The sequence below is a fragment of the Limanda limanda genome, chromosome 4 (assembly GCF_963576545.1).
Source record: "Limanda limanda chromosome 4, fLimLim1.1, whole genome shotgun sequence".
NCBI lineage: Eukaryota > Metazoa > Chordata > Actinopteri > Pleuronectiformes > Pleuronectidae > Limanda > Limanda limanda.
In genome coordinates this window covers 13,969,536-13,985,280 of record NC_083639.1, presented here as the reverse complement: position 1 = coordinate 13,985,280, position 15,745 = coordinate 13,969,536, and the positions used below count along the sequence as shown (strand labels likewise).

Sequence of the window (15,745 nt, the reverse complement as noted above, 5' to 3'; positions counted from 1 at the left end):
ATCCATGCAAGTAGCCTACATTTATAAATTAGAAATGCAACAAAATAGACTAGGTGCCAACAAAACACATTTCCTATAAATAACACAAGTGTAAACTGTTAATTACTTTTATTATATTTATTGAAGGCTTGCACATGAAAACAAGTCAATGCAAAATAAGGCCAATTAAAAGAAGGCCAGGCCAAGTAGGCCTAAACGAGTCACAGAAAGAAAGCGCCAGAATAAAGTAGTCCAACATTAGACCATGTGATTGAATATCCAGTAGGAATTAGTAAAACAAAACGGTTCTTGAAAAAATAGGCAAATATGAGCTATCTAAAAACTAAATTGGCTCAATAACAGATGAGGCACATTAACTTTGCCAGTCATCACCAGTCACCAACCCATATTTCCACACACCCATGTGCCTTTATGGCACTAGCCTGGCTATCAGTCAACCCCAGCCCCTTTTATTCCCTCCCCCCCATATCACACTGGAAATTATAAAATATATCATACTCTCTGTATATTCTTTGTATTCATAAGTCTATATACACATATTTATACATGTGTACATGTTATAATTACTATTATTATATCACTATTACTATTATTATTATATATACTGTTGCTGCCATTATTACTATGTACTGCTTTTATATTGGTATAATTACTATCATATATAAATATATATTATGTTATATTATATACTATATATACTGTACTATTCTTATATACTGTCTAACAATAACATTACCATCTGTTTTTATTCTTTCTACCTCAATATTTTTTATTTTATTCTATTGTATTGTATTTTTGTATTTTATTGTATTCAAATGTACCGGCTGCTATGACAACTTAATTTCCCTTCGGAAAGTAATCTATCTATCTATCTATCTATCTATCTGTCTGTCCATCTTTTTACATATCCATCCATCCATCCATCCATCCATCCATCCATCCATCCATCCATCCATCCATCCATCCATCCATCCATCCATCCATCCATCCATCCATCCATCCATCCATCCATCCATCCATCCATTCATAACAACCACATATCAAGCAGTCAAACAGAACAGAACTCAACTATCAGTTCGTTACAATATGTATTAAAATAAAACGAACCTTCGTGTGTATCTCGACATTTGGAGAATACGGCTTGCTGTTTCTGTAGCGATGATGCTAGCTCGTTTAGCTTTTGAGTCCGGAGTTGCCCTGTGTACTCGCCGTATTTCTCGGCGTGGGTCTCGTAGTGTCGTTTGATGTTGTACTCCTTTAGTACAGCCACTTGTTCACGACAGATAAGACACACGGGTTTGCCTCCTACTTCCCAAAAGAAATAATTTTCTCTCCATCTATCCTGAAAGATGCGAGCTTCAGTGTCGACCTTCCTCTTATTTGACAACATCTCGATCAGCACTACCGGCGCTGCTGCAGCTGAGGCGGGCAGCAGCAACAGACCAACTAACGGAGTCCACCGAAAATTTTAATTTTTTTTTTTTTTTTTAAATTCCATCAAAATTAAATTAAAATTTATATTCTCCCCTTATCACCCTCGGGCCGGATGTGATGTACAGTCGGGCCGGGTCCGGCCCGCGGGCCGTAACCCTGGCATCACTGATGTAGGGGAATGTTTTGCAGAAGTTCAGTTTCATGCCGTGATATGAAATTAATCAAAACTTCAGCAATTTACATCAAAGGATTTAAGGGTCTGACTATAATGGCAACGCAAGGGAAGTGAACCTGGGACACCTCATGGATGATATGCTGCAATTTTTGGGAAAGAGATTGAGGCATGAGGGAGGAGAAAAAGAGGATGTAGAGGAAAAGGTAAAGGAACAAAGAGAAAAGTGCTGTGCAGTGAGAAAGTATTTAATCAGTATTTGTGACAGGTGCCAAAACAGTTCAAAGGTGGCATTAGGGCTACGAAGTGCAGAGTACATTGAAACAATATTCCACAGAGGGGAATCGTTTGAAGCTGGAGGTCTTTTTTTCGTCTTCCCCCCCTTTTTCCGGACTTCTCGGCTTTCGTTTCATCTATGAAGACGGATACTGTGGTTTTCTTGGCCAGATGTGACACACTGGTGTCCGGTTCATTTCAGGAGGACAAACAGAGGAAGAGAAAGGATGTGTTGCCAGTGGTCATCTGTGTGTACGTCATTGAGATAAGGGGTGTGCTCTAAAGGCCTCAGGGATGGGAGCAGGCATTAGGTGAACTTATTCAGTTTATCATTCATTCAACATACAACTGACTTGCTTGTGTCTACAAAAATACAGCAGGACCTGTTTCTGCAGCTAACTTATGAGGTTGGCATTGGAACGTTGACTTTATCTAGTAGTAATGTGACTAGTAAGAGCCATTTATAGTAAAGTTACGTGTGTGTGAAGTGGAAATGATGCTTGAAGGAACCATCCACAGATGGTTTTCTTTACCAAAAAACATCTTAAAAACATCTGCTCAATTTTGAGATTTTGATCACTGTCTTTACCATCTGATATCTTCATAAGCATTTTAATACCAACAGATGTGGACACTGAAGCATAAAACTGCTTTGCCAAATAGAAAAACATATATTTTCTGAAGGGTGAAAAAATAACTATTCACCACCAGCTATGAATGGATTGGGCTCTATGTGTGTGTATTCATACCAATGTTTGTGACTACCTTACAAATGTTATGTTTGTGATGGTGAAGATCCAAGTTGCCAACCTCGGTTCAAAGTCGAGTAGCTAGAGGGCCAAAGGACGCTGTTAGCATTGCTGCCTCAGGCTAGAGCCACAGTTCCTTTTTGTTAGTAAGTAAGGGAATATATAATTATGTAGATTATTAAAGTGTATTGTAAATATTACTTCAATTAAAAGTACATGTAGGACAAGAAGAAATTGGATTATGTATATTTTATGAACATTTTTATTTATTAAAAAAAAAACTCTTTATTAGCTAGAGATGAAAATAAGTTAACACCATCAATAACTAACCATAATATTCTTACAATTGTACAGTGCTTGACCTATTTGATACTTATTCTGTTATTTCCAACGCCTAGATCCCGGTTTTGATTGAATGTCGCTATGAGCTTACTCAAAGGAGACCAGCTGTCGTTCTAGGTCAAGCCTGTTCTAAAATATTCCTGCCTTCATTTTCCATGCGCTCTGATGTGTACCACACCACCACTTTTACCGAGTGAATTTTTTAATAATAATAAATAAATAAATACAACCAGTGTTTGGCGGAAGGATGAGAAAATCTCTATTCACAAGTAAGCAAAACACCTTTTTAACAGCCACCAAAGGCCAATAATGAGACTTTCTGCAGGCAAGCGTTTGTGAATGTGTGTGTGTGTGTACATGCAGACATGAAGAAGGTGAGAGATTAAAATCATGACATAGATGAGGGGCGGTGGAGAGGGGAGGGGTAGGGGGATGAAGACGAAAGCAAGAGAGGGATGCTAGATAAATAAATAAATGTATTAAAAAGCCAAAAGGGTTCTGAAGGCTTTTGCGTAGCCTGACAAGATATAAATTAATAAAACTCCCAAAACACTGCGCATATGTAATGAGGCGGGTGTCTGGTCTTTTTTTTTTTAATCCCCCCTCAACCCCCCTTAAGTCCATCCATAATTAATTAGCTGCCTCTGTGATGTGGAGACTATAGATCAGGGAGGAGAAAAAATAACATGCTAAATAATGAAGTAAAGCGATACAGAGAGCCTGAGGGAGGGATGAGATGGCATGGATGTCCACAGAGGAGTGAAGGGGCACACTGGTAAAAATAAGAGGGACTGTGTGTGTTTGGGTGCGTGTGTGTGCGTTTGGGTGTGCGTGTGTGTGTGTGTGTGTGTGTGTGTGTCTCAATGGGGCCTGAAGAGGGTATATGAAGAGTGTTGAATGCTTCCACATTGCCTGTCGACATGCTCCCCCAGGCTTTGTGATCTCAAATAGGAAACCACATAATCTTCAGCAACCTTGAACCTAGTCCTAATCCCATCTATACCTTGTTACAATCCACTAAACATAATGTCATATATGCAGTATGGCAGAGTGGGTCCTTCCATCCAAGGAAACATATATGATCGTGTGCTACATGTTCTAGTGGGAAACGCCAGTGGGAAATGGAACAACACCTTTGACAATATTTCGAATCTAATTAACTAATGAATAATGCTGAGCAATAACACAATAATCATAGAATAATACAAAATACAATCAACTAAATTGTTTTTGCAGCAGAATTATAGCTTAGTCTATGAGCATTGGGCAATTGACACCAAAAAGCACATACAAATGTACAAAGAACAACTATGTGTCCATAGTAAAAGGAAGTACAATTACATACAAACTGCAGAAAAAGGAGTGAAGTAGAACTAAAGCTTAAATGTATGTTATGATGCTCATCTGGTAATTATGAGGAAAAGTATTCTAAGTATGATGGCTTTGTTCACTAAACAGAATAGTATTACAATGATTTGGCGTTTTGTGATTATTCATGAGCTGCCACAAAATGCAAACCTATATGAATTTAGTTTTACACTTACAGATCATAAAAGCTGTTTGTTTCAGTTGTCTTCAATTGTTAAACTTGTGTTAAATAAAATATCTTCATAGTTGATGTGCAAACTTTTATTGGCATCTACAACCATATTGATAACGGAAACCTTCAAATAATTCCGTAATTAGTAAATTACGTGTTATACTGTGTCATGACCTGTAATACATCATATTGTCAAAGCTAGCTTCTGCGTACCAGCTGTCCAGCAGCCATGTGCCTTTTTATGTGTGCTTCTTTGGAACAGGAATCTGCATTAAGGATATCAAATAAAATGTGTAACAATTAGGGAACAACTATTATTAAAGATAAATATTATTATTAAAGGTGAATACTGTGTTTATATGAGCTGCAGAGAGTGGCCCATACATGGAGGCATGTATGTGCATGTGAGAAAAAGTGTTCACGTGCTTGTGTGCTTGTGTGTGTGTGTGTGTGTGTGCTTGTGTGCTTGTGTGCTTGTGTGCTTGTGTGCTTGTGTGTGTGTGTGTGTGTGCGTGTGTGTGTGTACAAAGCTGAGATTGGCTCATTAGCAAGCAGAAACCAGAAAGATGGTCTGTGACCAACCACACACTTACTGTGGGGGAGGGAGGATGGAGGGAGGACAGAGAGAGAGGCAGAAAGAGGGAGAGAGACCGGGAGTGGGGGCTGGGGAGAGCGTGGAACAACTTAATAAGGCAGCAACATGTAGAACAGTGCAGGAGCGAGAGAAGCAGAAAGAAGAAAAGGGACTTTGAACCTTGAAAGGGACTGTGAGATTGTCCGCCCACGCCCTTCGCTTCCTCGCAGAGTATTGATGCAGGGAGGAAGAGATGGAGAGACAGAGGGGAGGAGGGGGAGAGAACGAGAGAGAGAGAGAGAGAGAGAGAGAGAGAGAGAGAGAGAGAGAGAGAGAGAGAGAGAGAGAGAGAGAGAGAGAGAGAGAGAGAGAGAGATATGGAGTGTATGGGAAACATTGGTGAGTGCAGAGGAATGCAGGAGCAGAGAAATGAGAGCGAGGTGCAAGGGAACGTGTGACATGAATGTTATTCAGCGAGGATAATCAAAGACTCAGAGCAGGAGTTTGACTGAATCTAACTTCATATACAGTCGGCTTCAAAAGTCTTGAGATCACTTTGTGGTGACAGACTCAGCTGCATGTTCGTCTTATACATACACACATACTGTTTCACGCTCTGTGTTTTCATGCACCACCTAGGTACATGCTGATTGCATCTCCTCATGCCTTATCGCTGACTTAAATGCAAACGTATCAAACCTACATAGTTTACCCCTTCGACACAGATGGTACAGTGTGTTCTAAAACAATAAAACACAGGAATGTGTGTGTTTTTTTTCCAGAGAGGATCTTTTTATATCCTTATGGATTTTCATAGAGAAAAGGGGGAGGGGGATGCCTGGCACCCCGTTATCATTCTAGCCCAGATATGTCAGCTGCGATCAAACCTTGTGCTTTCAGCTTTTCAAAGACAAACCCTGATTGCGGAGGTAGATACACTCCTATCTGCTGCCTATGGCTCTTCTCTGCAGACAGCGCCATGTTTTAGCAGCAAGATTCAATAAAATAGTACATTCTGTTGCTAAAAAGACTTTGGAATACAGACCAACAGGATTGACAACATTAAGCATGAACTTTTGCGTGCAAAATTAAATCTCAGCATTCACATAATGTGACAATATTTGTCTCCCAGTGCAGTGAAAAAAAACCCGGAACCAAACGAAAGGGCCCTGCAACAGAAAACCACTCAGAAAAGAAGGAAATTATCACTCTCTTCAGTCTACAAATGATGATCTGGACAACAATCTATCCAACTGCGCTGAAAACATCAGGTATCATTAAAACTACAGCATCTGAAAAAATGTATTCTTTTCAAGATTTTTCATCAAACATACATAAGTCACCAGCAGAATATTATTATTATTATAAATGTCCAAATTTACTTGAATTACAGGTTGTATGTTGTAATATTACTAAATTAAACTAGCAGTATTGTGAGGCATATTTTTAAATGAAACAACACAACTCATATATGGCAGTAGTTATACTATTCATGGCATTTATCTATCGTCATCTTCGACACAAGTTGAAATAACGACTAGGGAGGCAAGAAAATTAAGAGTTTACTTGTTTTGTGAGGTGCCTTGCATTTTAAAATTATGTTAAGCTCTTACATGGTGAGAAAAATAAAACCTATGTCACGGTCTTTAAGGCATTAAATCCAAACTGTATTAATTACGCAGCACTTTACTGCCACTGCACAGTCCATCTCCATGTCTCTGAAGATTGTATGATGTGGATGGCGGAACATCGTGGCTTTTTGTGTATGTAAAATGGAGGTTGGATACAAAAAATCTGTGTCGATCACTTTACTAAAACAACATGGCAAAAACACGACATGACAGACAGTCGGCTGTTCTGGCGAGACAGGACAACACAGCATGTTACAGGTTCTCCATGCCAGCAGGAGGTCGCCTTCTTAGTCTCTCAGTCTCTCGCTCACTCTCTCTCTCTCTCTCTCTCTCTCCTTATCTGCTCACCCTGGACTTCTGAGTTTTTTCCTTAACCTCGCTTTGCAGTGCTATTCATCCGTCTGCCGTAATTTCTTTCTCTCCGTGACTCGACATTTTTCTTTTCCTCTCTCTGACACACACCGAGGGTTGATGGTTAAAATGCAATATTCATCTGTTTTCACCATTAGCCGGGCTGACTGTGAGCACTGCGGAAATGAAGATTTAATACAGCCTAAATAATTAAACCACCGGGACATGTGACTGACATATAGAAACACACTTGCACAAGCACAAACGCTGAAAAAGCACTCATGCGTGGCCTACAAACCACGGCGCATCTATCATGTCGCCATGTTGCCGCGTGCTTGTGTGAATCTTTACCACACATTTGCTCTTCATTAAGCTTTCGCTGATTGTGTATTCATCGCAGCAGCCGGTGTGTTGGCACGGCTGGGGTGATCCTCAATGCATTGCAGGCCTTGCCGGGTGGCAGAGGATTACTTCAAGGAGAGAATAACCTAGCAGCCATGTTGTACCTCGCACTTCTTCTTGCCAGGGAGAAGCTCAAGTGACTTCTTTACATTTTGTCAATGTCATAGGAGGATTAACACCAAGCCAATTAGGAAAAAGAAAGTGTCCTTCAAATCTGCATGAATGTAACACTTGCAGAAAGCTGCATTTTCTAAAAATTCCACTCTCTTTCTGTGGCCATAACTCTTGTTGTCCTTGTGTAGTTGTCTACTAAGCTCACTTCTTAGGGTGTGACAGGCTGCTCACTCCACAGTGTCTCCCAGCAAGGGTGACCCACCCTCCCTGCCTTCTGTCGGTGAGGGATTGATGTGAGGACGCTTCAAGAGAGACAAAGTTTTAGGGAGAACTTTTGAAAGGACTTGAGGAAGAACTTGAGGAAAGGAAAGAAGAAACTATAAGCCGTGGGATGGCGAGGACTAAAATAGCCACAGAGAGACAAAGAGATGAAACATCTGCAGACATATATCACAGAACACATCTGTGTTCCCGACAACCACATCTAGAAAGAAGATCCAAATCTCCTTTTCCTTTACTGATACATACAATATGATAGTGTGGGCAGTGCACACACACTCAAATAGTGCTACAACGTGAACGAGGGGCGGAATTACATCACTAGTGCTCAAAAATCGCCTCCACCTCTTCCATTCACCACACATTGCTTGCCAGTAACAAATAAAGGGATTTACGAGAGAGTTAGCCAAAACACCTGATACAAGCTCACACTGATTTCCCAGAGGTGGATGTGATTATTGACTCTTGGACAAGTGTCTGAGAAGTTTCCTGTAAAAGTTTATAAAAAAGGAGGGGGAGGATTGGAGGTCTGTCAAAAGCGGTTTGAAAAGCACCGCTACCAAACCAGTCCAAGGGTTAAACGCTGGCCGGTCACGGTCCGACTAAATTCCATATGGCAAAAAAAGGCATGTGGTTACTTCACCCTGTCGCCTCCACTTCCTCTCCATGTTCCCTCTCTTTCTCTCTTCTCCTCCCTTAACTACAACCATGGAGCGCATTTGGAAAATAAAGTCAGTCTGAATTTAATCTGCTGCTTGTTACTGCCAACATTTCTGTACTTGCGTCCCTGCCCTTGTGTTTGTTTCTTTCTTCACTTCTTTTTCTTCCTGACTAGCTCTGTTTGCATCTGGTCTCAATTACAGCACCTCTGTCAGTCTTTAGTTTGTCCCTGGTGAAATACATGCACCACTAGAAGGACTGCATTGCTTTAGGAAACAGCAGGGGGGTATTAGATGCCACCTCCACCGATTTTCTCATTTATTGTTCCCTCCTCGGAGCACAGTTTAAATTGTATTAAATCAGCTTAGGCATGTCTCCTTTTAATATTAGGCAGAAACATGTGTGGAACCAGCTTTGAGCTACAGGGTATGCTTAGGTGGACAGGGGAAGTAAACTGACTAATAAATGGAGAGAATAGGAAACAAGAAGGGTAAAGGTTTGCAATGGAGATAAAAAAAAACAAGTTTTGTAGATGAAGAAAATGAAGTGAGACCAGAAATGCAGCCTGTGGAACGTGACAGTGAGAAGAGGTGAGAGACACTGCTAAAACACAGTTCGGTTGAAGGCACCGCGTAGGTTGATGGGTGGAAAAGGAAAAGCCTCATGATGAGGGGTGAAAACAGATACTTCAAACTGAAAAAAGACGCAGGGAGGAAGAGAGGGAAAGACAAAAAAGGAAATGGGTGGATATTAGTCAACCACTTGCCCACTTCGCCCTCCCCCTCACCCACATGCCCCCTGCAGCCCTGTGCTGCTGGTTGTGCTTTGTCCTGATAAGAAACAGTGACAGTCTCACAAACACACGCAAAAACAGTATAAACTAACACACACGTATGTTCATGCACACACAGTTTGGCCCCTCGAGCGGCCTTGGCCCACAATCTGTGGGATGTCCTTCTCTAGTGTGTGTATGCGTGTGTGTGTGTGTGTGCATGTGTGTTCTGCTCTGTGTCTGAATACCAGCCAGGGTAAACACAGTATGCCAGAATGTCATGGTCTGGGGCCTTCACACCTCTGTCACAAATAACCCTGTCAGCCACAAAGAGCCAGTCTGTGTGTGTGTGTGTGCGTGTGTGTGTGTGTGCTTGGTGCGTGCGCGAAAGGGAGAGAGAGAAAGAAAGCGTAAGCATGTGTTTCTGTGACTGTTAAAGAATGTTTGGGTAAGGTGGCGCTTGAGAAAATACATGCACGTTTATTGTTATGCTTTGTTCAAAGAGCAGCCGATATGGAGTCTCCCTTGTTAATGTAGCGTCAAGGGACAATGTGTCACACAATAAGATTACAGTTGAGTAATTGGCAACAGACAGGCGAGTCAGAGTGTGTGATATCATGTGAGTGTGTCTGGTACCAGCAGTAATTCTAAGATTCAGACACATCTTCATCCTTAAAGTGTTTCTTTAATATATGTACTTTTTTAGTGTGATGAAGCATTAGTTAATTTTAGGATGGACAGTTTTTCCCTTTCATTAAGAGTTTGATGAGATATCTCTGTGATCTCTGTCCAGTAAATACATAACTGGAGACAGCAGTCACTTAGCTTAGCATAACACCCAACAATCAGGATCAGCTAGCCTGTGTCTGCTCTAAGGTATTACAATATGTAAGCACAGGCCAAGGTCACTAATTTATATTTCTTGGCCAGGAACACTACCTTTCTATCAACTTATCCGGGTTGCTGAGCAACAACTCTAAGCAAAGAAAAAGTTTAGCACATAACCCTCTGAACTGTTTATTGTCCAGAGCATCAAGAGGTACTGAAGAGACAGACAGGGCTGAAAACAACATTATAGATTATTTGACAGTCCACCAATTGTCACAGCGTTCCTAAGATGGTCCTTACCTGCCTGAGTCTCGCTCCTATACCTGACAATTCCCTCTCTTATCAAAGTTGTAAACATTGCACGAGGGGATGGCAGGGTCTTTGAACAATTTGTATCTTACGTAGTGACAGTAAAGGAATGCCTGGGTCTGTGCATTTCCAATAGCTCACTATGGGTTTTCATAAATCCAACCAACATGCTCACAACCCTACTTGCCTCGGCTGCCTTGAATGGCAAAAGTCTTAACCCCTGTAAATAAGGATATTTCCCTAAATGTGAAACCCCTACTTTAAAAGTTGTCATACACATTACCACACAAAGAGGACGTGAAAGTAGGTGGAGGAGAGTGAAGGGACAAGGGTGACATCACTTAGCTCATTGTGTATCCTTGAGTAGAGGGACAGAAGGAGGACAAGGAGCGGAAGGTGTTGAATTTATAAAAGAGTGAAAAATTCATCACTGAGCTCACACATTCTTGTGACACAGACGTGGAGGATGTGCCAAAAATAATCCCAGAGGAAGAGGGTGATGCAGGAGCTAGTCGACCGATGAGATGTACTACAACTGACCGAAAAAAAGAGTTTAGACATGAACCCAAACCATATTTGGAAGAAACACAAGGAATGTAATTATTTAGTATGTGGTGATCCTCAAAAGTGATGAGTCATAGCTCCTCCATTTGCCTCAATCTGAACCTTAAACAAACAATATTACAATTGTTTTAAACATGAGGCGGAAAAAAGTGAGATGGAAAGGTAAATGGGAAAAAAATGACAGCCAGAGAGTTTGGGGGGGTGTGTGTGGGGGGAGGGGGGGGGGAGGCAGCACTGATACCACAAATATCAGTCAAATTAACTGCCGCCTTGATTGCTCAAGTGAGTCTGAGCCTGCCTTCGCAGCAATAAAAACATGTACACTTGTCTTAACATAGCTGAGAATAGTGCTTTCTCTCCTGGGGTATGGGAGGAGAATCAGGGATGAAGAAGGGAGACAATTGAAATTAAGTTCCTTCAAGAAGGAAAGGATACAAAGTAAGAAAGGAGACCTACCTTCCTACTTTCAGTCCAAACTTCTCTCTTTTTGCAACTTTTTTTGTTTTCATAACTCCTCTCCTGCAATTTTATGCCCGGTTGCTCCTTAATTCCAAAATGTGTTTGTCTTGCTATTGTTGATTCATGCATGTTTGATTTTGGAAATGTCACTCGTTTTATTTATTTCCTCTCTGCTTACTCTGTCTATCCATTTCTTTCCTCCATGCTCTTGACACAAACCACACACTTATGCTCCTTGACTGACTTATTTAATACATGTTTTGTTTGTTTCTCTTTTGCCAATCACACAAACTTATTCTGTACAATCTAATTTAATCAAAATAATTGCAGATGGATGATAGTGCCGATCGTGAGAGGAGGAAAAAACATCCTCCTCTGCGACACACTGGTCCTCTTGGTTGCCATGGTAACAAAAGATTTGGATACTGCCAGACCAGAGTGAAAAACTTGAAGAGGAAATAAATTAATGATGTAGGGGAAGAAATGTTTACTGTATTCTGAATGATGACGGTGATGTTTATCCGTCTTTCTTGTACGGCAACTATACATTTTTTAGATTTCAAATATTTCAGTGTGACAAAAATGGGAGAGTAATACTGAGAGGAGTGAAAAGTTAGAGCCGCAAATGTTAAATGTCTGTTTTCAGGTGTTTTGGCTAAAAAAAATTGTTTTCATTCAGGGTTAACGCAGAGCACGAGCCAGCATGTCAAAATATAACATTCTCCCTACAGTTGCATGTGAAGAAGCGAAACCATACATGTCTGAAAGAAGAAAGGTATGTTTCTGTCTTCTGTCTCCTTTCATAATCCACACACAGAGGAAGGAAGGTGAAGAAAAGAAGGATGCGAAAAAAAGATGGGGTGAACAATCACCAAAGTGGGGAGGAATGAGGTAGAGAGAGAGAGATGGGCCCTGGAGAGGAGAGGGATAAGTCTAGCCTACAGGAAGAGCTGTACTAGTTGGGGCCTTGAGAGCGAGACTAATGGATATGGCAGCTAGAAGAAGGATGATGAATGACTCTGTGCATGTGTGTGTGCACACACATGTCACTGTCAAAATGTTTGCACATTTGTGCATTAAAGACACAAAGTAGAGTGGTGGTGTGTCCAGGAGTGTGTGTGTGTGTGTGTGTGTGTGTGTGTGTGTGTGTGTGTGTGTGTGTGTGTGTGTGTGTGTGTGTGTGTGTGTGTGTGTGTGTGTGTGTGTGTGTGTGTGTGTGTGTGTGTGTGTGTGTGTGTGTGTGTGTGTGTGTGTGTGTGTGTGTGTGTCAGTACAGATGATGGATTCTCTGGTGGAGCATGTGGTTTGTGGTTTCTTGGGCAGCTGAGGTGACAGGAGAGGGCTCTCTGTGCACATGCCACTGTCAGCCGGTCTGCCCGTCTCGTCTTTCGCCCTGCTGCCCCTCATTCTTTCAAACTTGTCATTTCCCACTTAAATCATTTGTCTCCTTCCCTTTGTTACACTGTCTTTCTTTGTTCTTGACCATAATGTTTTTAACCAAGCCTCTACCTCGAAACACAATGCAAAAAAAAAAAAATCTTTAAATAGAGCCTGAATAGACTGTGTAGCAAGAATTATCTACATGCATTTCAAACTGTAATCATCGATCATGAAGTAAATATTACATGTGTACACGGTGCACCTTGTGTCGTCATCTCCTGCTGTTCGGCAATATTTCTACACAGTTTATATGTTTACTTGCACTCTGCATCCTGTTTTCCTATATTTTTCCTTTCATCACTGCAGGCCTTTCCTGTAAATCCATCCGTTACCACTCTGGCCTCTCTCAGCTCAGAGTGTGCTAGCCAGCGCTCTCCCCATGTCTTGCAGATGGGCGCACTAATCCGCTAACGTTAGCTCTGTGAGGCGTGAAAGCTGGGCCCGTGTGTTGTTTTGGATGGGCATGGAGGCTGTGGTTTTAGCATAGTAGGGTCGGGGATTCTGCCCCAGCCTCGGTTGAGGAAAGAGATAAAGAGGAACGTAATTGGATAAAGGTTGACCAATTAATAAAGGCCTGTGATTAAGGCTGACCAACAAGGAGGGGGGGTTAATCTGCATTGGGAAAACAGGGCGAGTCAGACCACAAACACGAGGAGATAAGGTGAAATTGTGTGCATGTGTGTGCATTCATGTGTGCATTCATGTGTGCGAGGTGTCAGTCAGATAAATGTAGCATGACTGTCAGTCACTTGGGAGCGTAGTGGATTTACATTTGTAAGTCTATTGAGAAGATATGTATTTTAATGCAATTTCGAGCCTGTTTGTCTCCCAAACACAGCCCTGCACATTCAGACAGGAGTAAACCACAGTGAAAACATAACATTGCTTTGTGTTTATCACTTATATCCTTGCCTCAATCCAGCAGTTGTCAAACACTTGTTATGCCTTGCATGTCGCGCGCTGTAACCACCACTCGGCACGATTGATATTAGCTTTTATGCTAATGCAGCATTTGGCTATGTAAGAACAAGGCAGTATTTCCAGAGTCAATCATTCATTCCGGCCTGCTTACGGCCTTATGGGCCACGACAGAATTATTGCTACATAGAACACAAGCTGTTGTTCCTGTGCCAAGGGAAAGCAGACACACAAAGCCACAGAAAGTGAGAGGGGAAAGGTGTGTGCAGCTGAATGCAAAGTGTTGCTGTAATTTAAGTTTACACGTTGGAGAAAATAAGCAATCTCTCACCGTGCAATCAAAGCTTCACTACTGAATGTGAAAAATAGCTGTCATAGCGTGAGGAAATATGGTAGGTGTAGGTCAAATGTAGAAAACATTACCTTCAGCACAACTGTAAAATAGTCTCTGAAGATTCTTTTTTGGATTCTTCACACATTTCTGCCACGATGAATACTTATACAGTTGAATTATGACAGGAAAAATCTTACCTCAGAGATGTTGACACGTCCCTCCTGGAAAGAGCAGTCATTGGCGTTCTGGGTGCACATATGGCGGTACTTGCACCAGTGGCAGGGGAAGGAGCCATTGACACAGGAAAGGCAGCTAAAAAGAGAGAGAGGGAACGGTTAGGGAGTAAGAAAGGTCAACTGTTGTCTTACTTTACTGTATCTATAATTCCTTTGACAAACTCAAGAGGTGATTGGAAAAATAGCAGGGCAGAATGAGTCAATTGTATGCATTTCATTTGAAAATAAAAATTCTTGGGCCCTCTTCACTTGACATAGCTCCTTAGACCATACCAAACACACTGTGATCACTGTGTTTTTAAACTTCTTTCTTTATTTGACATTATTTCACAGACATCTTCAATTTTACAATTGAGTGTCTATTTACTATCCAGGTGTTAACTCTGGACTTTTCCCACCCTGTCTGGAAGCCTATTTTCTCTCTTTCAACCTTTCATCCCTTCATTCTCCATCCTATCTATTAACTGTCTTAACCTCTGTGTCCCCCTCGTATCTCTCATGCTTGTAACTGTCCATCTCTTTCTCTTTCTATAAGTTCAATGAAACCCCTCACAATCAACCCACTCTTTGCACATATTTCCCTTCTTTTTCCTCTTCCCATACCTCCGCTGTATCATTCTCTCCAGAATTCAACCCCCAGCCTCTTTCAGTCCCTCCGTCTCTGCCTCTCTCGCTCTATCCATCCCTTTCATTTGCTCCTGCCTCATTCAAAAGCTTCCCCCCTGTTCTTTGTCTAAAGCTCTCTTTCATCCGTGGTGCTACGAGCACTCCCCCATTTTAAATTCACCTGCTTTAGCTGAGGCGAGGTGCAGATAGACAGACTGAAAGAGAAGGATGGGTAAGGGAAGAGATGGAGAGAAAGAGAGAGATCAAAAGCAGGTGGATTTCCCTGAGAGAGGTGGAGACGCCAGGTATCGTGGGAGAGGGAGAAGGGAGAAAATAGGAAGGAGGAGGGGTACAGCCTGCGGGGCTATGCATGGGTGTCTCATGGGACAGGGAGGAAACATTAGGTTGGAAGTTGAGTGTGTGTGTGTGTGTGTGTGTCACAGCCAGACAGGTTCAAGCGCTCAGTTTATTAACACAGCTTTGTGTTATCCCTGCTCTCTCAGCCCTCCAGAGATGCTACAACTACTTGGTATCTCAATTATGTGCGCAATATTATCTAATGTAGCCATTACGAGTTACCAAATCAAACTTTCATTTTATTACAAAGCTTACAAGAGCCCTTTGTCTCGAAGATGTTGCTCAGTTTCTGAATTTCTTCCCTATGACTCATTTAGCTTTGCGAGCATATGGTTTTGCTGGGAATATAATAAAGTGCCACATTTAATACAGTCAAGCTAAGCAAGTCTAGATCCATA

General features: G+C 41.6%; 1 protein-coding gene across 1 annotated transcript in view; it reads right to left on the bottom strand.

Annotated features, from left to right (window-relative positions):
* The window catches only part of LOC133000554 (plexin-A1-like), a 147,976-nt gene that overhangs the window by 58,163 nt on the left and 74,068 nt on the right, over positions 1–15,745 (bottom strand). Inside the window, exon 8 of the mRNA XM_061070499.1 lies at positions 14,346–14,460. Coding sequence (XP_060926482.1) covers positions 14,346–14,460 — 115 coding nt within the window. The remainder of the gene's footprint in view (positions 1–14,345; positions 14,461–15,745) is intronic.